The 24,517-nt window shown below is 39.5% G+C and overlaps 1 protein-coding gene across 10 annotated transcripts in view; it reads right to left on the minus strand.

Annotated features, from left to right (window-relative positions):
- MIOS (meiosis regulator for oocyte development) overlaps positions 1-23,835 on the minus strand; it is a 38,653-nt gene extending 14,818 nt beyond the window's left edge. Inside the window, exons 1-10 of one of the 10 annotated variants that reach the window (XM_066353724.1) lie at positions 23,676-23,835; positions 22,600-22,712; positions 19,226-19,347; positions 18,267-18,517; positions 15,869-17,210; positions 15,461-15,559; positions 8,471-8,725; positions 6,329-6,498; positions 2,987-3,052; positions 1,973-2,131 (exon numbers count right to left, since the gene is read on the minus strand). In XM_066353724.1, coding sequence (XP_066209821.1) covers positions 1,973-2,131; positions 2,987-3,052; positions 6,329-6,498; positions 8,471-8,725; positions 15,461-15,559; positions 15,869-17,162 — 2,043 coding nt within the window. In that variant the 5' untranslated portion in view covers positions 17,163-17,210; positions 18,267-18,517; positions 19,226-19,347; positions 22,600-22,712; positions 23,676-23,835. Of the gene's footprint in view, positions 1-1,972; positions 2,132-2,986; positions 3,053-6,328; positions 6,499-8,470; positions 8,726-15,460; positions 15,560-15,857; positions 17,211-18,266; positions 18,518-19,225; positions 19,348-22,599; positions 22,713-23,083; positions 23,253-23,671 lie in introns of those variants that run through there. The other 9 variants (XM_066353726.1, XM_066353728.1, XM_066353722.1 and 6 more) reach the window with 9 other exon arrangements.
- Positions 23,836-24,517: the final 682 nt, after the last annotated feature.

A 24,517-nucleotide genomic window follows, 5' to 3' on the forward strand; every position in this document is an offset into this window, starting at 1 on the left:
AAGCAAAAAGCATCAAGTGTTGGGTGTGAGGTAGAAAAAGTAAGGGCGGGGTAGGAAGCCTGATGTGTCAGGCGAGAAATGTGAAGTAGAAGGAGGTAAAATGTTGAGTAATGAGTTAAGGATGCATATTGTTAGAACAACTATTTAAAAAAATAATAATGAAAAGGGGTATAGCTAAAAAGCCACTAGATAAAAATAAAGTGCAACACTGAACTATTCCATCAGTCCAAAAGAAGGCAGGAAAGCAACAGAAAACAGAGAGAAAAAAAAGAAAAGAAATAGCAAGATGGCTGGCTTCACCTTGACCATAAAAATATAAATGGAGGAAACATCGCAATTAAAAGGCAACTGCATATCAGATGGGATTTTTTTTAAAGCAAGATCCAATTATATACTTGTCTGCATTTTAAATATGTTATAAATTTTGTTAAGAGGTTACCAACCAATTTGCACTCTGTTGCCATGTATCTAGCTTGATTTAAAAGGTGTAATCCCATTTCATAAGAAAAAATAGTGCATTATATTATAGAAGGACACCTTTCTGTCCACGGGGCCGTGGCCTGAAATCTTAGGGTAAATTTACAATGCAATTTGTGGGCCAGCATCTATGTTTATAAGAATGAAAGGTGAAGGAGAGAGCATTTTACAAAATAAAGACTGACACTTCCTAAAGGGAAGGAAACTGGATAGCCCACAGCAGGAGCGCTTTCCTATCCACAGTGCGCTCTCATACTGTACAAGGATGAAGGCAGGAAAGGGAACACAGGAAAGGGTAAGATTAGCTGCAGGGCTACAGGAAAGCTCAGAAAAATGCTCCAAATTTTCACCAAATTTCCAACAAAAGTAAAGTAAAAGCAAACTTTTGCCAGGAATCTGTCCGTAATCACCGAAGAGTAAAAACAGAAGGCAGATGAACTGGTTGCTCTAAATTCTGTCCACTGATAATAAGGGAAGGTGGGAGTTAAGAGAGCTGTGCTACAACTCGCCTTCTGCACGTCATGTGAGACTAGAGTTCAGGTCAGAGAACTGCAGCCTCTTTTGTAGAAGGTGTAGTTGTGTTGACACTTATAAACCAAGGTTTCTCCGTATTATTTGATAAAATAAAGACTGACACTTCCTAAAGTGAAAGGAAAACTGGAACCCAAAGCAGGAGGCTTAGGGAGAGTATGATAAGGAAGAAGTCCTCTGAAGATCAACTAATTAGGTCAATTTGAGTAGTACGAATGTTCATGTACGTCCTCGTGCCTCCTGAGCATCCAGAGTACGATCCTACCTGTGTAAGGCAACATTAATAAAAGGCAAATGTAGCCCTGGCAGGTTGGCTCAGTGGCAGTTTGGCTCAGTGGTAGAGCATCGGTCTGGTGTGTGGAGTCCCAGGTTTGATTCCTGGCCAGGGCACACAAGAGAAGTGTCCATCTGTTTCTCCACCCTTCCCCCTCTCCTCTCTCTCTCTCTCTCTCTCTCTCTCTTCCCCTCTCACAGCCAAGGTTCCATTGGAGCAAAGTAGGTCCGGGTGCTGAGGATGGCTCCACGGCCTCCGCCTCAGGCGCTAGAATGACTCTGGTTGCAAGGGAGCAATGGCCCAGATGGGCAGAGCATCGCCCCCTGGTGGGCATGCCAGGTGGATACTAGTCTGGGTGTATGCGGGAGTCTGTCTGTCTGCCTCCCCGCTTCTCATTTCAGAAAAATACAAAAACAAAAGGCAAATGTATTTTCTTGTTTCCATAAATTGGTTATCAGACAAACATAATTTTAAGTTTTAAAAAAACTGTAACTAGAACTAATTTCATTTTTTGAAAAAAACTCACTCCCGGGGGGTCAGCGAGCATGAAAAAAACTCACTACTCAAAGGGTTAAAGTGAAATGCCATCTAAAGATCCTCAGCAAGTAAAGGGACACCACGGTATGAAGGAAGAAAGTACAGAGGTGGTTAGACATGTTTTTCTTTTGGTTACTGCCACACTGCACTAACCTGTAACATGCAGTAACTTGCTGTTTGGACATCTCCAGTCCTATCGACATAACTCTCCATTAAGTCCACTCCATCTTTAGTAAGGCCCGTAAGCAAAATGCCTTCCAAATTTCCAGCCTCTTTCATTTCATTGGTCAACTTTTCGATGTATCTATTTAACTGGAAAATTTAAAGTGACTTTTCTGAAGCAATCCATTTCACTGTATCTCTTGTTCTTCAAAACTTTTACATGTGGAACAATTTTATTCTTACTATAGAACATTTTAAAACAAAAACCCCTCCAAAAATCTAGAAGCATGATCTCTAAGAAATCTAGGCATCTAATATAAATTACAATGTGCATTTCATGATCATTTAAAATGTTTTCTAAAAAAATCAAGGCACTTATATGTTCAGTAATTATTCTGTAAAAGAAATACATATAGATAGTATTATAAATTTAAAGAAAACTGTTTTTATTATTCTGTAGAGTTCTGGTTGTCTATTATAGTACAATGTAAGAGAATCCTAGATTCTAAGTTGAAAGGGAACTTCAAGAGTATCAAAAACTACCATCACTTGTAAGGTCTTCCCAGACTTATTCCCGCTCCACACTCTAGCCAGACACCTATTACCCGGGATGTTTTCATGATTACAGCGCTTAGCACCATCATAATGCTAATCACTTATGTGCATTTCTCTCTACCTATATACATAGCATATACTATTGAATATATATTCAGTACCAATGTATTGTATTAGAAAACAAAGAAACCCTTTTACAGTATCCCTAAGAGTGAATTCACTCTTTATTTACTGACCAATCTCACTCCCAAAGCATAAACTAAAATACTAAGTTAGCATTATTTAAAAAGTAAATTTACTTATGATACATATTTATAATATCTTGATCTAATAGATTACTTTTAGAAGGATTTATATATACCTCATACATATTTATATATAAAGATTATTTCTTAATCCAGTGACTACAAATATCAATCACTTCAAATGTGGAGTTGCATCAGTGCTTACCTGACTGTCACTGAGGAACTTACAGGCGAAGGCCACTCTGTCCCGCACAGCCACTTTGTTCTCATACTGCAGAGAAGGGCAAGGAGTTACTTCCAAGTGCTATGAGTGTTAAATTTTTGAAGACTAAGTATTTATATACATAAACTGTAATTTTATTTTCAAAGGTATTGATCCCCTAAGATGCCTTTTTAAAAATTAAAAAAAAAATTTTAAATTACAGTTGACATTCAATATTTTATTAGTTTCAGGTATACGGCAGAGTGGTTAGACATTTATATACTTTATGAGGTGATCTCCCATTAAGTCTATAATAACCACCTGACACCATTCATGACCATTACAATATTACTGACTATATTCCCTAGGCTGTACTTGAACATCGCTGTGACTGTTTTGTAACTGCCAATTTGTATTTCTTAATCCCTTCACCTTTGTCACCAATCTTCCCAAAACCCCTCCCATTTGGCAACCATCAGTTTCTCTATATATGAGTTTCTTTCTGTTTTATTTTGTTCCTTAGATTCCATATACAAGTGAAATCATATGGTATCTGTCTGTCTCACTTATTTCACCTAAGATGACTTTCTTAATATAATTATCAAGAAACTCTGCTAAATTATTGTTCTTAAAAGCAAAGTTTTACCTCTCAAATACTGACCAATTTAGTTAAAAGAGAATTCTAGTTCAGTCTTACCTACTTCAAACAGAAAATATAAGTAATGATGTACAGTTTATCAAATTTAAGCATCATGTAATCCTTCCATCACAGAAACTAACTGGGGAAACAGGAAATATTTCTTTGGCTGCTAAGGTAAACAAGTCTAGAAAATCTGTGTATTACCAGTAAATATACAAGTACAGAATTTAGAAAGAAAATCAATACATTTCTAAATACAAAGTGATAATTTTTCAAAACATACTTTTATAAATAAAAACACAACTGTATCTATAGTAAGACACTATTAGGTGGTTTATGTCAAAAATTTCAGAGGCATCATAACAAATAAAATCTGTATACTTGTCAATCTGTAAAACACTATTTTGAAAAATGTTTGCTATGAATGTAGAAAGGTACAATTCTGTGATGAGTAAAACATAGTTTAAAGGTGGGAAAAAAGTATTTCTAATGAAGTCATTCTACAAACTATAGTTTTTCTCCATTAAACATAAGATGACTTCAGTTGATACCTTTATATTTTTGCAAATATAAAGTATTTTTTAGAGTTCTGCCCTAAAGAGGGAATCTGACACAAGCTAGATCTAACTTTTAGATCCAAGTTCATGTATTAAAACTTTGATCTGGAAAGAGTTATAATTATTATCTGTTCCATTTTAAGCTGAGAAAACTAAAATCTCCAAAAGTTCACTGACCAGCTAAGGCAACAATAGCACAGTCAAAAACTCAGACCTTTCTATATCTTTTGATTTCCCATGTCAGTACTTTTCACTAGAGGACTTAACAATTTTTAAAAAGAACAATATTAATTATAATTACTTACACATAAAGTATAGTTAGGTATACTCTTAAAATAGTTTATTGTGTGTGTGTGTGTGTGTGTGTGTGTGTGTGTGTGAGAGAGCGAGAGAGGGACAGCGCAGACAGACAGGAAGGGAGAAAGACGAGAAGCATCAATTTTTTGTTGCGCACCTTAATTGTTCATTGCTTTTTCATATGTGCCTTAACCGGGAGGCTGCAGGTGAGCCAGTGACCCCATGCTCAAGCTAGCAACGTTGGGGTCATGGCTATAATCCCACACTCAAGCCAGCGACCCTGACTGAACTCAAGCTGGTGAGCCCACGCTCAAGTTGGTGACCTCGGAGTTTCGAACCTGGATCCTCAATATCCCAGGCCAACATTCTATCCACTGCACCACTGCTTGGTCAGGCTTAAAACAGTTTAGAAACATAAACTTCCTACTCAAGATAAGATACCCCTACCTAATAACCCAAATTTAGGTATAAGAAAAGAAGGTCTTTATAATAGGCCACTTAATTTAAAATATAGAACTTAATATTTAGACAAGATACTTCTCTTTATTAAAAGTAACAGACAAATATATATAAACTAAGGAACTGCCAAAATGGACACTAACAACATTTACTGCAATTATGTTTTTTATAAATTCTTAGGGAATAACATTTAAATAAATTATTCAAACAATCTATATTTCATAAGAAATGCTATGATGTCAAACAGGAATAATTTTATGTTGAAAAGCTCTTCTCAGTGCTGGAAAGAAGCACAACAGAGCAAAGAAAGTTGTGGTTCTAATGTGAAGTTCAAAATGCAGTAACTGAAGCCTAACCTGTGGAGGTGCAGTGGATGGAGTGTTGACCTGGAACTCTTGAGGCTGCCCGGTCACAGGCACAAAGGAGAAGCAACTACAAGCTGATGCTTCCCACTCCCGCCCCCCACCTTTCTCTCTCTGTCCTCTCTATAAAATCAGTAAGTAAAATCTTAAAACAAACAAAAAAGTCAGTAACTAAAACTGACAAGCAAATCTCACTTTATTCTTTTCAACTTTGTGATAAATAAACCATGTGGTGACTATGGTCACAGGTGGTTCAAGCAGAAGAGACAAAAACAGCAATGAAAAAATGAAACAGCCACCATCAGTAATGTGGGCATATAATTTATCTTCCAAATTATAACATGTCTGAGAAAGACAAATACTCAGACAAGACATGGTCATCCCACTCATGTGTTGATCATGTGTTGGTTTACTTAACAAAAACGAGAAACTTACACATACTTTTAAAAATTCTATTACTAAAACTACTGTAAAATATCAAGTTCTGCCTGACCGGGCGGTGGCGCAGTGGATAGAGCGGCAGACTGGGATGCAGAAGACCCAGGTTCGTGACCCTGAGGTCGCCAGCTTGAGCATGGGCTCATCTGGTTTGAGGAAAAGCTCACCAGCTTGAACCCAAGGTCTCTGGCTCAAGCAAGGGGTTACTCGGTCTGCTGAAGGCCCACAGTCAAGGCACATATGAGAAAGCAATCAATGAACTAAGGTGTTGCAACACGCAATGAAAAACTAATGATTGATGCTTCTCATCTCTCTCCGTACCTGTCTGTCTGTCCCTGTCTATCCCTCTCTCTGACTCTCTCTCTGTCTCTGGGGAAAAAAAAAAAAAAATCAAGTTCTGTTTGTTATCAGCTAACTCTAGCAGTCACAGTCAAGAAAAGCAGCTCAAAAACTGTTTGATACATTATTTTAAATAGAAAATGCATCAAACTATAACAGTACTTTATGCAACAGACATGTGAAAATTTTAACAAAGTCAGATAAAAACTTCTACGTTAAAAAGAGAGCCTTATGAAGCCGAAATGAGCCTTACCAGTACTCCATCGTAAGATCCTGCTTCACTCGTCAGGAAGGCAAACATGACGCAGAGATACGGGTTGTTTAACTGCAATCGCAGAGTGCTGCACATTTCTCTCCACAGGGAGTTCTTCTCATCGGTATAGCCTGATAACGCCATGGCTACCACATTGAGATTCAGATCGCCTGCATATTAAAAACAGCCAGCTAATCAAATGATCAAAAGCTTAACAACTCCTTTTTCCAGTTCTTATACCATAAACAAATAAAGACCAGAGACTGAATTTTACCCCCAGAAATTTAAGTCCACTGGAGTAAGGATTTTGATTCGGATTGGAAAATTTGAAAAGGGCCACAAGCAAAAATTTCCACTCTTATAACACTTTTGTTTATATTGGAACCCTGTGCAAGGCAAGTCCGTCTTCATTTTCAAGCCCTCAGTCCAGGCAGGTTCTTACTGCTCAAGAACTAACTGAAGAAAAGCAAAGCCACCCCACCAGAATCAATGCCAAATTTATCATCAAGTTCGTTCAGGTTGGTTGAGATATTCCATAGCACTGATAGTCAATATTACTGTATTTTAGGACTGCAATTTTCAAAATCATTTTGTTTTCCTATTCCTCCATATAAATGCACATATTTATGTATATGTTTTAACTACAAGGTACTAAAAACCAGTATTTCAGCATTCTTATTATTGTATTACACTTTTAATTTTCTAAGACGAAACTATCAGTAGTAGCACAGAATTGTATTTAGACACAATTGCAACAAAGCATTTGTTACTAATAGTCTTTTAAACTTTTATTCTTAGAAGTTTACACGGCTGTTGATAAGCTAGTAACTCAGAAGTCAACCCTACGGCTGCCTGGCCTTCTACCAAGCTGAGCTTCAAAAGGGAAAACTAAACTAACCTTCAGCTTTTACTTTTAAGTCTTTTCTACATTTATGATAGCAGCTTTCTTGTTTCCTGATCTTAATCATTTTCTTTCTTTTCTAAATAAACATTTCCCACCTTACCTTAATAGCCTTGTTCTTCATACCCATAAACACCCTCCCCAAATTTTTGTGCTTGCTTCTCTGCCCACTATTAAGTTAGATTTAAATTAGCCTTTCATAATTAAAAAAAAAAAGGAATATATTCTTTGAATCCTGCTTAGAACAATTTATTTCCAAATGGAAAGGAATATTGGGCTCAGAAATCTTTCCTTCAGTTCTTGACCAAATTATTCCTATCACTAGAAAGTTACTTCCCCCACGGTTAGTAGGGGTGTTCAAATCTAACAGCCAATATTCCAGATACATGTGACAGGAAAGTATCATACTCTCAGGTCGCAGCAAACTTATAATTAGAAACGGCTTTAACTATCAATTATTTTTACCATTGCATGTCTTCTATTTCTATTGCAATCTCAAATGGGGGAGACTTACATTATAGCAAAGGTGATAAAAAAAAGAGGCAAATCAGGACAAAACATTAGCTTTTTCAACTTTTAGACTGCAAGTAATATTTTATAGTTAATATCATATTTTTCTCTATGGTATAACCAAGCTGTAATGGTTGCAAAATGGACCAGCAAATAGAGAAATTAAGTATCTGAATACTCAGAAATAATTTGCTAAGCGTATTAAAAATCAGTAACTATTGATATATACATTTTAGGTATTCTCAAGTGATATATTCCTGATAAGAAAAAAACTGAATTTTTGGATTAAGATTTCTTTCTCTTGAGTATTCCTTTACAAAATGTTAAGAGTGAAAATTTTATCACATAAAACCTTTTTCACATTTCATTCTTTATTCCTTTCTAAAAAAATATTAAATGGAAACTGTATAAATCACTAGACTCAAATTTAAGCACTTTTGCAAATCAAAGTATCATTTTTATCAGAATCTGTATTAATCTAACTAAAATGCAGTTTCTGACAAGTAAACCAATAACTATATAGTTAAAAAAATAAAATACACTCAAATTGTTCATCATAAAAATGCTTGCAAACTAAAGTGGTCCTAATCTCCAAGAAAATACATTTTGAAAATGTATTTCTCTTTTAAAAAATGCACATATAAATACTAAGATTAGATTTTTGAAAATTATCAGCATCTTTTCTTTAAAGGAATCGATGAACTGCAAGTGCCTGAGACTCGACCCAGTACCTTTTCCTGAAGACGCCCCTTCGTTCAGGATCTGGATGGCCCGTCGGATATCCAGGTTGAACAGTGCCACGGCGGCAGCCCTCTCCCACTCCCCTTCCTGTACCAGGGAGTTCAGAAAGGGCCCCACGTCCACATCTGTGCCTTTCTTTATCCACCCACAGAGCTGCAGAGCTAAGATTCTCTCTTCATTTAAATTCTGCAGCTCACTTTGCTTATCCAATCCGCTCCAATTATGTCGGCTGCTTTCCACCATTCCTAAAATGAGAAACATTTTCACATTAATTGCTTTATTACTTTACTGAAATATACTGGGAAAATAAGTCAGTTTTACAGAGAAATATTTCAGTACCAAATTCTGAATATTCAACTATTCAGCAACAATGTGATGACAGAATAAATATAAAACATGCTACAATGAAAACATATTTTACATACTGCTAAGTGCAACAGCATCTTGAATTATCGAAAAGAGCTACTGGAAAAATGTCACTGCTAGATAGCCTGAGCTAAGTCACTGATTCTGAGAAGCCTCCCTGGCCACTAATGCCTGGCTACCATAGGGTGCCACCTGCTACTACTAACTTACTGTTGTTTCTTCTGTTTCCTTTAGCACTAACTTGAGCTCCAAAAAATCACTTTTTAGTCTCATCTCTTCTAATAGAACATGAGCTCCAAAAAGGCAGGTATCTTGTTCTGCCTCATTTGCAAGGTATCCTCACTGCTTGAGACCCGACAGATGCTCACTATCTCTCCCCCTACCCTCTTTCTGCCTGTCTCCCTGTCTATGGATGCATACACACAGAGATATGTAAAAACGAGATAATAAATATCAAAATACTTTGAAAGTTTCAGGTAAGTACTGAAGCTAAAATACAATAGGAAATGACTTGAAGCTCCCCCCCCCTTAAATTAGGAGACTTTATGTTTTCATTCTCTTTTCACAAGAAATCAAAATAAATTCTTGTAGCATTATTTAGATTGCAGTCAAGGCAATGGATCCTAAGGGCAGGATAACTTCACTTAGAATGATACTTGGTGTCAAATAAAATTTAAACAAATGAATAGAAAATTTAAGGACTTTATTAATCACAATTTAAATTCTTAAATGTTCTAGAAAGTTTTACCATCAAAATTGGCACTATGTAATTAACTGTTATGTTAACAAAAAGGATAAATAACTGAGTTAGGAATTAAGCAGTAGGCTGTCCAAAATTACAAACATTTTTTATTAGTAGAAACTTACATTTGTGACTTACATAAGTCTGTATTTATATAATTGCATATAATATAGTAATAATACACTTGTAAATAACTGGATCAATAACAAATAAATAGGGTTTTTTTCCTTTCTTTTCCAAGTAAGAGGAGGGAAGGTAGACAGACTCCCACATGTGCCCGAACTGCTATCCACCCGGCAACCCCCATCTGGGGCTAATGCTCTATCTGGCATCATGCTTGCAATGGAGCTATTTTCAGCACCTGGGGCAGAGGCTCCACAGAGCCATCCTCAGTGCCCCAGGCGGTGCACTTAAACCAATCAAGCCCACAATTGGGGGAAGGGAAGGGAGAGCAAGAGAGAACGAGAGAGAGAGAGAGAGAGAGAGAGAGAGAGAGAGAGAGAGAAGGGGGAGGGGTGGAGAAGCAGATAGTTGCTTCTCCAGTGTGCCCTGACCGGAAATCAAACCCAGGACATACAGACTCCGGGCCGATGCTCTACCCCAACCTGCTAGGACCCAAATGAATAGGTTTTTAGGGACTAATTCAACTTATCTGTGGCAGGGAGAATTATAAGATGGGCTCCATGACTCCTTCCTCCTGGTAACCACTCCCTTGTATAATCCCCTCCCCAGACTACAGATGGAATCTGTGATTGGCTTCTAAATAACAGAATATAGTACAAGTGAAAGCATTCTGCAGGTATAATTAAGGCCATTGCTCAGTTGATTCTAAGTTAATCAGAGGAAGATCATCCTGTGTGGGCCTGACTTAATCAGGTGGATACTTTAACAGAGAGTCTGGAGGTAATAAAAGAGGCTCTCCTGCTGGACTGGAAGTGAAAGCTGACTTGCCATGAGAGGGTCTGCAAGAAGGCCATGTGGCAAGGAAGCCTCTAGGACAGGGGTCAGGAACCTTTTTGGCTGAGAGAGCCATGAATGCCACATATTTTAAAATGTAATTCTGTGAGAGCCATACAACGACCCGTGTATGTTACGCATTATCCAATAAAAATTTGGTGTTGTTCCGAAGGACAGCTGTGATTGGCTCCAGCCACCTGCAACCATGAACATGAGCGGTAGGAAATGAATGGATTGTAATACATAAGAATGTTTTATATTTTTAACGTTATTATTATTTTTATTAAAGATTTGTCTGCGAGCCAGATGCAGCCATCACAACTGGCTCGTGAGCCCTAGGTTCCCGACCCCTGCTCTAGTAGCTGAAGGCTGCTCCCAGTTTATAGTCAGCAAGGATACTTCCATCCCATAACCTTAAGGAACCAATTCCAGCAACCACATTGACCTTGGAAAAGTACTCCAACCTCCAGACAGGAACAAAACCTGACCAATACCTCTCTTTTAGCCTTGTGAGACCCTAAGCAGAGGACGCAGTTAAGCCGGGCCAACTCTGAACCCTTGAAATGAGATAAATGCATATTGTAGAAAACAAATATACCTGTCCAAAGCTGACCTTAGCCACACTCAGTCTGATCTGGACATTAAAGGGATAAATAAGCAAAAATGAGAAAATATTAAGAACTAAATCAGTTGTCATTTGCACCTCAAATACACACACACACACACACACACACACACACACACACACACACAATGGCTGTGTGCATATATATATTTATATATATAAAACACAAAGCATTATTTCTTAAAATTCATTTAAATACTTGGAAAGAGTAACACTAGTACATAGCAAAAGTACTAGTACTAAATTCTCCATCATACCTCATCATACTTGTAAACAACTTGTTTCACAACATGATGTTAGACTGTGGCAAAAGTCTACAATATTATTCATTTTAGGACATATTTTAAACTTCATTTTTCATTGTTTTAATCAAAAAGTTTCAAGGTAAGTTATTTGGAAAATTTTTGAAACTTAAAAAATAGTTCAATAATAATACACTTGAAATTACATATTTTTAACCTCACTATTGGAAACTTGTCAATTGAGGTCAAGGAGTTAGAAGACTTCTGAAAAGAAGTTTCTTCCTTTATGAGCACCTCCTGCGCATCAAAATGAAGAAAGCATTCTGCTCTATTAGCGACAATGAGGGATGTCAGTCAAGAAAATAAAAATAATTTTGAGCTTCTGAAAGTAAAATCTTAACTACGAGAAAACCTTGAATAATTAAATGACAAAAGTTAAAAAACACATGTTAAAATTAAACAAAACATTACTTTTCCAAGTAAGTTATTTTTCCAAATTTAAATTGTTTCGATAGAATGTATAAATAGTTATTAAATTTCAAATACAACAAGCTGCAGGTTTATTGTCACATCTCCCCTATACATTTTAGAATCAATGCTGATTTTGTGTGTGTGTGTGTGACAGAAACAGAGAAAAAGACAGAAAAGAGACAGAGAGAGACAGATAGGGACAGACAGACAGGAAGGGAGAGAGATGAGAAGCATCAATTCATTGTGGCTCCTTAATTGTTCATTGCTTGCTTTCTCGTATGTGTCTTGATGCGGGGGTGGGGGGGAAGAAAGGGGGAAGGTTCCAGCAGAGCGAGTGACCCCTTGCTCAAGCCAGCAACCATGGGGTCATGTCTATAATCCCACACTCAAGCCAGCGACCCTGCGCCCAAGTTGGTGAGCCTGTGCTCAAACAGGATGAGCCCACATTCAAATTGGCGACCTTGGGGTTTTAAACCTGGGTCCTCTGCATCCCAGTCCGACGCTCTCCTCACTGCGCCACCACCCGGTCAGGCAATGCTGATATTATTTAATTAATAGTTAAAATAACAATTTTAAACAGGTGAACAAAAGCAGCTCTTTATTTTTCAAGTGATTCCTTGCAGTTTAATAATATTCCCCTTCCTTAGAGTTTTTATTTATAGAAATTGTGTCGTGAGCCTGACCTGTGGTGACACAGTGGACAAAGCATTATCCTGGAACACTGAAGTCACCAGTTCAAAACCCTGGGCTTGCTCGGTCAAGGCACATATGAGAAGCAACTACTATGAGTTGATGCTTCCTACTCCTTCCCCTCCTTCTCTCGCTCCTCTCTCTAAAATCAATAAAACAAATCTTAAAAAAAGAAAAAAGAAATTGTGTCATGAAATGAAGTAAAAGAGAGACCAATATACACGAAGCCAAAGAGTTACTGCTAGGAGGTGGAAAACTACGTCTAGTATTTTGGCTTTTCAGAGATAATCTTACCACTTAATAATTATTCTACAGGTTATTAGGGTTATCAAATAAGCAATGCAATATCACTGTGAGTTTTTAAGTATATAGTCATATTATGATTTTAACATGTATGGAATTTTTTTAATATCCAGTAAACAAATACAAACTTTATTTATTGAGGAAATAAATTTGTATATGAACTTACTAAAAATGAATTTTTAATATGATTTTAACATCTATGAAAAAATCTATTTATGCATGTTATGCAATACTAAATGACAAGATTATATCCCCTAAATTTGAGAATGCCTTATATATGAATCAACATTTTATTGATGGTATCAAGAGAAACAAAGTCACTTAAATACTAAAAAACATTTTTAGAAAATTTGTTTGAAATATTACGCCATGCAGTCAGACACTTTGCTATTTGTAGATATTAAACTGTTGCACTTGATATCTACATATGTAAAACAAAGCAGTAAAACTGTCCAATGTTTGTAAGAATATTTTGTTGTTAAAAACAATAAATCCTAGCTATTTTGCTCCTTCAAGTAATTCTCAATAGATAAGTTCTCTAGATCAGAGTTTAGTCTTTAAGCATGAAAAATAATTTCTGCATGTTGGGTGGAAAGCTGACCAAAATTTATTACACAATTTTCTGCCATCTTAAAAGGAAGAAATGATACCTGTTGGCAACACTGGGAGAACTGCTCTACAAGACTGACTGCCCAAGCCATTCTCAGAGCATGCATGCTCCTCACACGGCTGCTTTCAACACTTACTCACTAGTCCAGCCAGGAAAGTAGCCTCTTTGATCTTCTGCTTCCTTATCTCCAGTGGTCACCAACCTCCAAGACATTCCCCACTCCTTTTACGGACACACTCCAAACTGCCCTCCTCCAGAAGAGCCTCTTTCTAACCACAGTTCAAAGCCTTCCAGAAATCTCGCTGCCGCATTCTCCAACCCCACATTCTCTTGACCACTCCTATTTTCACTTACCAGGCTTCTCCGCTTCTCCTTGCATTTTCCTCTCTATCCAAGCTAGATCTCAAGAGTCAACAAATGGGTTATTCTCTTGCCAGCAGTATCTTTAATTCTCTTGTCCAACTGTCCCTTATTCTTTCCTCTGGTGAAACATTTCCCCACAGTCTTCCCACATTTTTCAAGACAACCCTCCTGTTCTCCGTATCTTCTCTCCACAACCTCCCTGCTGTTTCTCAATAAGCAAACCGACTCCAATGAGAAAACAGAGGAGTCATCAGGTGGCAAACCCCGCAACTCTGGTCACTGAACCTTAAACAGACTGCATCCCTCTCACCTTCCCCTTCCCCCTTTCCCCGAGGCTAATATGGAGAAGGTGTACACTCTCCTATCTACAGCTCTGGGTCCCATTCCCTCCCATTCCTAAGAATGTGGCTCTCCGCCTCCTTTTCTCTGCATCTTTAACCTCTTTCTCTGGAATTTTCTCACATTAGCATTTAAACACACTTAAATTAATCCCATGCTCAAAACAGAACACAAAGCAATATAAAAGTCCTCTCTTGATGCCAAATTCACCTGCTACTACTGTATACATTTTTATCCTCCTTTGTATAGTCAACTTCCTCAACTTATGTAAAATGGATGACTTCACTTCTTCAATCTATTCTAAATTTCTTGCCCAAAGGACAGCTTCACCTAGCTATCTCGAATTCAACTTATTCCAAAATAAATTCTTATTCTCAAATGCACTCTTCCTACGGAATTCCTATCTAATTAACTGATACCAGTATTAACCCAGCTTCTTAAGCTATATATCTGTACTATCTTTTACTTTTACTTTTCCTCCATCCCGTTTATCAAATCAATCATTAAATTTTGACCCAACCTCTAATTTATCCATTTGTCTTTGGCTTCTTCTCTGCCACTAACTTTGGTAAAAACAAAACAAAACACTATGTGAACAACTTTTCTAGCAGTTTGAATCAGACTAAATTTGATGGCTATCAGAAGCTAGACACTGAAACCTGGGTTGGAGAGATGATTATAATATAATCCATAATTTAATTCCAACAAAAGCAACTTTGAAAAAGTCAGTGAAAAAATAAGTTTGGCTTTTTTGTCATTTTCACTTCATTCTTAGTTTATCAATTTCAATCCTACAATATTTCACACATACAATCATCAAAGACTATTTCAGGTAATGCCATACTTGCTGTCATGGTTACATATAAACCTTGCATTAGATGGCTATGTGAAAGTAGGCAGCAAAATAAAAAGGAGTCTTCTTCAATTAGAAATTGTTTTAGTTTTTATAAAAGCAAAATAAAATAAAATTTAAACTAACAACCAGGATCCTATAAATCAGATAATACCTTTCAAAGTGGGTCTTCAAAACTATATAACATTAAATAAAGGAGAAGATTTAGAAAGTCAGTATCACTTCAAAGAATCAAGACTCCCTCCAAAAAGGATTTGGGATATAAAAACAATTGTGCATTTAACTGAACAATTCACTAAAATATCTATTCAAAGCTCCCCCCAAAAGAATACTTATGTATATACTGCCCAGAAATAAATATGGGGAAATATAAAAGTACAAAAATTATGAACACATTGTAGAAAATGGAATTTTCTTACCCAAAGATGATTTCACAATTGACTTAATTCCTGCATAGACCAATGATCCTTTATTGCCTGGAGATTTCTGGTCCATATCTTCTGTATACTGCTTCATAAGTATTTAAATGCATAGGAAACACTAATAGTAATACATAATAAAATATTTCAAAGCTAAATGTACTTTGATTTGGAGCCAATTCATAATAAGCGTCAACAGAAGCAAGGTAGTTCTGCTCTATTGCAGAGCTGCCTCCTACGCAGTCTGCAAAGCAGTATTTCAACTCCAACAGTCTTACATTTTACTTTGTAGTTTCAGTATTATTTAACTTGTATTTGCATGTAAAACATCTTTATAGACTGACCTTTCTGCAAACTTTAAGAACATTTCTACCTGATTCATCTCAAAGTTCACAACACAAAGGATATAGTGCAGAGTATACCAGAGTGACTTGAGCTGGGGGTCTTCATTTCCAGCTAAAATATGGTTTCTCCACACCTGTTCTGTATCAAGTCCATACCTTGATAAAGCCCGCAGGCGCATCTTCGTTGCTATATCTTTTTCTAAAGAATTATCATTTTCCTCTTCTGCACATTCATACAAATGACGGCCACAAGCCCACATTAAAGATGTAATTGGGCTCCAGGCAAGAGATATCCTTTCAAAAACAGTGAAGTCAGACATGGTTCTGTTGGGGGTCACAACTATCATTCGATTTTGACTTGTCGGATGCCAAGCAAAGGAAGCAATGCAATGGTCACAAGGTTGCACACTTCTTTCAATTATTGTGGGTTCGGTTTCATCCCCAATGGGAGTAGGTGTATGCTGCATATCATATAATCTAATAATATTACTATCCCTTGTCAAAGTGGCAAGCAGACCAGTCCTAGTTGGACACCATGCTACTTTTGTTAAGGGTTTTGGTTGCTCAGTCAAAGTCAAAACTGGCTTCTCAAATTTCCTAAGATCCCATATTGCAACCTGACCTTCATAGAAGGAAGCAACACGATCATGGAAGTACGGGTCTACTGTTACCCCCTGAACCGCTTTTGTATTTACAAACATCTTCTGGCTTGTGTTCCGAAGATCGAATATGGCTAGGTTACGATGCATACCCGCAAGGAGAAGTTTCTGGTCCCGCGGAAGCCAACAAAGAGAGAGACAAGCATCATTCTGTCCTAATTCATAAAGTGGTTTTGTTACTAGTAATGTGGTTTCAGCTTCCCCTGCTGAAAGTCTTACTTTCTCCAAGGGGACTATATCAGGAGTGTATTTGCTACAGATATCCCAGATCAGCACTGAAAAATCAGCTCTGTGTTTATCCAGACCAGCAGCAAGCCAGTTGCTGTCCAATGGATTCCATGCGAGAGTATTGCATTGCCGTGCATGTTTTGGAACAAATTCTTTTCCTATCAAATCTTTAAACTTTGAGTTGTGATCTTGACCAAGACTTGTAAGTACAACGCGACCATTTGCTTGTCCAACTGCGAGAAGACATTCAGGATCATAATTGAGATACCAGGCAACACATTTCATATACGGTGTGTCGGAATTTATTGATAGTAGTGTAGCCGCAGAGTCTTCAGACAAACGTAGAGATCCAGCTTTGAATTCGGAATTCACAGTCGATTCCACATGATAAAGGCTCAGTTCTGAGTCACACACAACAAATCTATCGACCTGGTGTGGTGCCCACAGTATATCAGGTTTAGTGCCGCTCATGTTTCTTGATGTGTACGAAGTGTCCAATCAGGTCCATTCACTGAGTATCTGTTTAAAAATGAAAAGTGTAAAATGTTAACAAAATATAAACTAGGTTCAATAAACTATTCGGAAAGTCAGGAAAGTCTCCATATAGGTATTCTGATTTTCAATGTATTTATATTTCTTCTGTCTGTTATAAATTCAAGACAATAGTTACTGATAAGGGAAAAAGAACTTCCTCCAATAAGATAAGTGAGCAAATTAACAAATACCATCCATTTGAAAGAGGTAAAATTTTAAATAGTTATGTATCATGTTCCTAAGCAACAGGTTAGATCAATACTATCCATCTGAACTTTCTGCAATGACAGAAATGTTCTATATCTGTACTGTCCAATCTGGTAGCTACTAACTACATGTGAGCCACCGCAGAGCCCAGGAAATATGACTAGTACAAATTTTAAATTTTATTTAATTTTAATTAATTTTCACATAAATAGCCATACATGGCCACCATCATGCAGATTTAATGTGCAATGCCACTAGTAAGACAGAGATCTCTCCCTCGACTTTCAACAATGAGCAGACCAGCCTTTTGGCAGCATCAACGCTGGCACGTACTGAGCAGAGCTGAGTTCTAGTCCTAGCTCTGACGTGAGTGTATTAGCCATAAGCCTTGGAAAGGCCTTTGTGTTCGGGGGTCCTTTGTTCTCTCACCCATACAACATAGAGTTGGTTTAGAGTTTCTCAAACTTCAGTCACTTGTGTACCACCTGTGCAGTTATTTAATATTTTTCTTTAAATTGGCTCATTTATAAAATATGAACATTGATTTTAACCTCTTCATAAGGTCCATGAAGTATAGGTATGATATGCTAAGTATATTTTTTCTAACGTACATTAAAATAAAAATATAACTATTAAAAGTGTTTAACTGTGTTTTACCTAAAATCTATGACCAGTAGTACATACACTGCACTTTGGGAAACTGAATTAAGTAATCATTAGAGGCACTTTCAATTCTATAAACTTTAAGTATCAAAATGAGATTTTTGAAGATATTCTAGTAGCTTAAGCACAAACTAAAAATAATTATGTTAAAAATGACATATAGTGCCTGACCAGGTGGTGGCACAGTGGATAGAGCGACGGCCTGGGATGCAGAAGACCCAAGTTCACCACACTGAAGTCACTGGCTTGAGTGTGGGCTCATCCGGCTTGAGCACCAGCTCACCAGCTTGAGTGCGGAGTCTCTGGCTTACGTGTGGGATCATAGACATGACCCCATGGTCACTGGCGAGAGCCCAAAGTCGCAGGCTTGAAGCCCAAGGTTGCTGGCTTGAGCAAGGAGTCACTGGCTCAGCTGTAGACCCCTGGTCAAGACACATATGAGAAAGCAATCAATGAACAACTAAGGTGCTACAATGAAGAACTGATGCTTCTCATCTCTCTCCCTTCCTGTCTGTCCCTCTGTCTCTCTCGCTTAAAAAAAAAAAAAAAAAAAAAAGACATATTAGCCCTGGCCAGGTGGCTCAGTAGCTAGAGTGTCAACCCAGTGTAGGGACATCCCAGGTTTGATTCCCGATCAAGGCACACAAGAGAAGCAACCATCTGCTTCTCACCCCCTCTCCCCCTTCTATCTCTCTTCCCCTCTTGCAGCCAGATTGGTTCAAGCCTTGGCCCAGGATGAAGATAGCTCAGTTGCTCTGAGTGTCGGCCTCAGGTACTGAGAATAGCTCTTTTGATTCAGGCATTGACCGCAGATAGGGGCTGCTAGGTGGATCTCAGTCAGGGCACATGTGGGAGTCTGTCTCATTATCTCCTCTCCTCACACTTAAAAAAAAGATATTAATAAAAGCTACTTACAAAAACATAAATGTATCTTTTTAACTAGATCTGGCTAGTGCAAATTATAGTCTGGATTAAAAATGAACCAAGATACTTACAATCTTAGTGACAATTGGTATCTGTACAACCGCGTTTTCAGTCCTTAAAGGGTGTATCTCTAGATAAAGAGCCTGGCATGGACTCCTAATATACACTAAATAAATTCAACTCAAACAGACTTGCTTTAGCCTGACCTGTGGTGACACAGTGGACAAAATGTCAACCTGGAACGTTGAGGTTGCCAGTTTGAAACCCTGGGCTTGCCTGGTCAAGGCACATATGGATGTTGATGCTTCCTGCTCCTCCCGGTCTCTCTCTTCCTCTCTCTCTTCCTCTCTCTGCCCCGCCTCTTTTTTTTTTTTTTTTTTTTTAAAAAGAACATACTTGCTTTACTTTTTGAACTTATAAAAATTACAGCCAGAAATTATCAGTCTAGAATTTCAATAGACTCAAAAAATTTAGATGACTGGGAATAAAAACCTTTGAGACTTCTTATGCTGGCCTATTTCCTTCTGTAACAGGTCTGAAGCCCAAGGTCAATCATTTCAATTACATTCTTGTCAGCACCCTCAGCTTCTTCACTTTCGTGCCACTTTGGGTTTGTCTTCTCAGCCCTGATCAACCCAATGATCACTGTCCTCGTTCCCCCCACAGGCTGCCAAGTGCCCTGTCTCTGCAGACTGACTCCCTAGAGATTACCTGGTATCCAAAATATCCGGCCCGTGCTGCTGGTTCAACAGTCATTTCATTAATCACTCTGCTCTAGCTTTTACAGAATTCATCCTTATAGAGTATCACAGTGATCTTTTAAAAATACAAACTTATCCAGCCCCTGCTGAAAACCCTGTAATGGTTTCTAACTGCTCTTAGTATAGTTACAAAATTTCAATATAAGCTATAAAACCTACATGCTTTGGCCTCTATCTACTGCTCTGTCCTCGTGCTCAAGGACACCATTCTCCTCCTTGCTGTGTTCTAGCTACACCGCCCTCCATCACTTTGGAAAAAGCCTTTCCCTTTGGTTGGTGCATTCTTCCTTCCCTTCTTGGTGAAATTAACACCTGCTCAAGCTTGACATCAGCCACCTTCCATCCCACCCCAGGATATGTCATGTTACTTAGATACTTTCACTGAACATCATTCCTTCCCTTTAACTCACCCTCTCTGTCTCTTCTTCTACATTATAAGCTCCGTAAGAGCAGGTAAAGAATCTTTTGCTCTCCATTTGTACCTCTAATACCCAGCACAGGACTAGGCCCTAGCAGGTACTTAATAATTTGTTAAATGTGCCTCTGATACTTATCATTGCTATCTCCAAGTTTTACCAGTCTCCTCATGCTTCCGCCCACCACCCTTCCGAGTAGACGCTGGCTCCAGCTAAGAGCAAAGTGCCTACTGTCATAACTGGTTTTCAACGATGGGCAAGAACCCACAGTAAGCCACCCTAAGAGGATCACTCTAAAACACTGTCTTTCATTTATTTTCTAAATACTTAAGGGGCATCTTCTATAGTCCAGAGACTGTTCTAAATGCTGTGAGCACAGTAGTGAACAGGGACAGGTAAGTTCCCATTCCTCCCCATATTCGCATGCTGAAGCCCTAACCCCCCACGTGACTGTACTGGAGATAGAGCCTTGAAACAGGTGATTAAGGTTAAATGAGGTCATAAGGATGGAGCCCTGATCTAACTGGTACCCTTGTAAGAGGAGGAGATAGAAAATCCTCTCCCCACCATATGAGGACACAGCATGAAAGCAGCTATCTGCAAATCATAAAGAGAGCCCTTACCGCAACCAGACTATGCTAGCACCCTGATCTCAGACTTCCCCTCTCCAGAACTGGAAACAATGTTATTTCTGTGGTTTAAGCCACTCAGTCTACGGTATTCTGTTCTGGCAGCCCAAGCAGACCGCATTCTAGTGCTGAAGTTATGGCCAATCTTAAAGAGAATTAAAAACTTTAAGAATGAGAAGAGAGGCACCTCATATAATAGATAACAAAAAGAAGGAACAGCTACTGTCAAGTAATCGTTCGTACTCAAGCCCTCACAAACAGAGAAAACCTCTATATTAGAGGTATCCTGAGGTCTGGCCCATCTTCCTATGTCACTGAAAGATAAATGCTTAAATTAGCACACTTTTTATCCAGGCTTCCATCCCACAACTGCATTCATTACATGAATGATATATGGTAAGCAAACTTAGTGCCATATGGAATAATTCATCTTAAAGAGTAAATAGAAAGTGTTACTATAATTTAAAAAAACTATGTGACACTCAATGGAGTTACCAGACTTTCTTTGATGTTATACATGTACAATACTTATATTAGCATCCATAAAATCTGATTAACAGTAACTCATACAGAATCAAAGAACTTTAGAGTTAGAGTCTAGCCAACCCTTCTCATTTAAGATAGAAGTGAAGACCAGATGTTTTGATTCTTTTCCAACACCTTCCCACTCCCATTCTAGATTACCGCATAGAGAAAAAAATCAGCTACATCATTTGCAAGGCCTGGACCAAATAAAAAATACAGGGAACCCGTTTTTCAAAAATTAAGGTGAAAGCAGAGCATTAAACCAAGTACCAGTCCTTCCAACCAATGGACCTTGTGTGACTGCACAGAAAGCATACCATGAAGCTGGTTACGCAGAGAAGTACATCTATAAGCATCCTTTAAAGAAATAAATGCAATTCGTTATGGCCCAACACACAATATAGGCAGAATCTGGCTCATGAACACAGTTCACCAGAAAGATGGCAGAAAACAAAGAAAACTGAACCTGGGGCCAGAAGACCTCCTACTCACTAGATCCGTGATGGCAAACCTTTTTATAAAAACCGCCCACTTTTGCAGTGCTGGTCAACCTGGTCCCTCCCGCCCACTAGTGGGCGTTCCAGCTTTCATGGTGGCCAATCCGGCGCCCTTTCGTTGCTCCACTAGAGCCCACCATGCAAAAGTTTTTATAAAAAGGTTCGCCTTCTAGCACTAGATACACTCTAATACAGGGGTCCCCAAATTAGGCCCGCGGGGCCGCACTTCCGGAAGGGGCACCTCTTTCATTGGTGGTCAGTGAGAGGAGCACATTGACCATCTCATTAGCGAAAAGCAGGTCCATTGTTCCCATTGAAATACTGGTCAGTTTGCTGATTTAAATTTACTTGTTCTTTATTTTAAATATTGCATTTGTTCCTGTTTTTTTTTTTTTGGTTTTTTTTTTTTTTACTTTAAAATAAGATATGTGCAGTATGCATAGGGATTTGTTCATAGTTTTTTTTATAGTCCGGCCCTCCAACGGTCTGAGGGACAGTGAACTGGCCCCCTGTGTAAAAAGTTTGGGGACCCCTGCTCTAATAACTTCTTTAATATTCCAAGTGTATAAAAGGGAGACAGAACCTAGCCTATCTCCATCTTGCAAAGTTGAGACAATCAAATTGAGTTTTTTCACATCATGCAGATGTTAGTATCACTATGATTCCTTTAAACATCGCTGGAATTTAATGTTTTTAAATACTGTTGACACTGAAAAAATGGGGATGTAAGGGGTGTAATCTGCACTAATTACAGCTTACATTTGGATCCTCACCTTCAAGTTTAACAAGTGCTCACTTCCCACCAATGGTATCTGAGCAAAGGAAAGACATGTGGATTCCGTGTTCCTCACCAGACCTAACAGCACTGTTCAACAGAAATATAGTATGAGCCATATGACGTAACAATTTCTAGTAGACACATTGAAAAGTAAAAGAAATAAATGAAATTAAATTTAACAATGTTTTATTTACCCCGACACATCAGAAAATAATCTTTTCAACATGTAATCAATGACTTTTTTAAAAAGTCATTATTTAAATCATCATTAAATATCCTTATTGAGACTTTTTTACTTTGTTTTGGTACCAGGTTTTGCAAATCCAATGTGTATTTTATACTAACAGCACATTCATTCAACCCCACGTGGCTAAAGGACTGTGGAGATCTATAATACTAAGTGTACAAGGTAGTCTCTGTCACATTCACTTTCTGTCGCTGTCTTCTACTTTTCTTACCATGACCAATAACAGTAGCAGTTTCAAGAAATTCCCACCATCACCATCTTCAAGGAAATGCAGTGTCTATATGCAAATTACCCTTAAAGTTCTGCTGAAGGCCTGCACATTGCTAGGCAATTTAGCACAGCTCGTGACATCCTTGAGAGGCTTTCCTTATCCCCCTGCGGAGTGACCATTACTCCTACAGGCAGAGGACAGAGCTGGCCCGGGACGGCCCTTTAAGAAGTATTCGACAGAGCACGACCAGAGCCGGTCTGGCTGCTATTCCGGGCAAACCAGGAACCCGAGGGCGACTCCCACGCTCCAGCCACGCCGCCGAGCCTCGGGTCCACGGCGAGCACGCAGTTCCGCACAAACCCAGCGCGACCGAGGCTGCGGCGCGGCCCCAACGTGAAGGGCCGCCCGCCGCTCCGAGCCTCCCAGCGAAGCCCCGCGCGGTCACCGCAGCGCGGAAGGCGACTGCCCGCGCCGCGGCTCCCAGGGGGCCCGGGTACGCCCCCGCCTGGGCTTCCCCAGCGCGCTCCCGGGTCCTTGACTCTGGCCTCCCGTTCGGGAGAGCGCAGACGCCGCCCGGGCCGCACTCACCGACCTCAGGAGGCACGCTGCCGCCGCACCACCGCTTCCGGCCCGGTGGCCGTCCCTCCCGCCGTGGGAGTTCGGACACGGGCAAGATGGCGGCGCAGATAGTAACAGGGCCCACCCGGCCGGGGTCCCCGACCCCACCGCCTTGCCTCGGGCTCGGAAGGGGCGTTCCCTGCCCGCGAGCCCCGCCCCTTCGCGAGCCGAGAGTCGCACCGCCCCAGGGCGGGGTCATCGCCCCGAGGCCCCGCCCCCGGCCCGCGCGCCCAGGTCCGCTCCCGCAGGCCCCGCCTTCCAGCGCACGGGCGGGATCCCGGGTAAGCGGACCTGGCGGCTTCTCCGGGCCGCATTGTCGTTTTAAGCACTTAATACACTTTAGCCCTTTGATCAGTTGAAACGTTCATTAAGAATTATAGCCATCGATGTAGCAGAAAGGCCAGGGTATTTGGTTCACGACTTATTCACTCATTTTCTCATTCCACAAACGAGTCTTGAATGCCTATGGTGTACCTGGCACCAACGCTGGGGAGCCTGGAGTGAACCAAAGAGACAGTCCCGGCAGGAAGCAGGCGGAGTGACGCCTCTTTGGAGCTAATACAGAGCTCCACGGGGGGGGGGGGGGGGGGGGGGGGGGGGCGTCCCCTTAATGTTGGGGGTCAGGGACGCTTCCTTGAGGCCCAGTAGGTTGAGACATGAAGAATGGCTTCGAGATTAGCCGGGAAAGGGAACAGGACAGGAAGGGTTGGAAGAGAAGAGCCGTCTTGGGCGGAGGAGGAGCAGGGGTAGGGGCGGGAGGGCGGGCAAAGGGGGAAAGCAGTGGAGTACGGATCAGTGAGAAGAGGAAGTGGGGAG

This window comes from Saccopteryx leptura, chromosome 12 (genome assembly GCF_036850995.1).
Source record: "Saccopteryx leptura isolate mSacLep1 chromosome 12, mSacLep1_pri_phased_curated, whole genome shotgun sequence".
Classification (NCBI taxonomy): domain Eukaryota; kingdom Metazoa; phylum Chordata; class Mammalia; order Chiroptera; family Emballonuridae; genus Saccopteryx; species Saccopteryx leptura.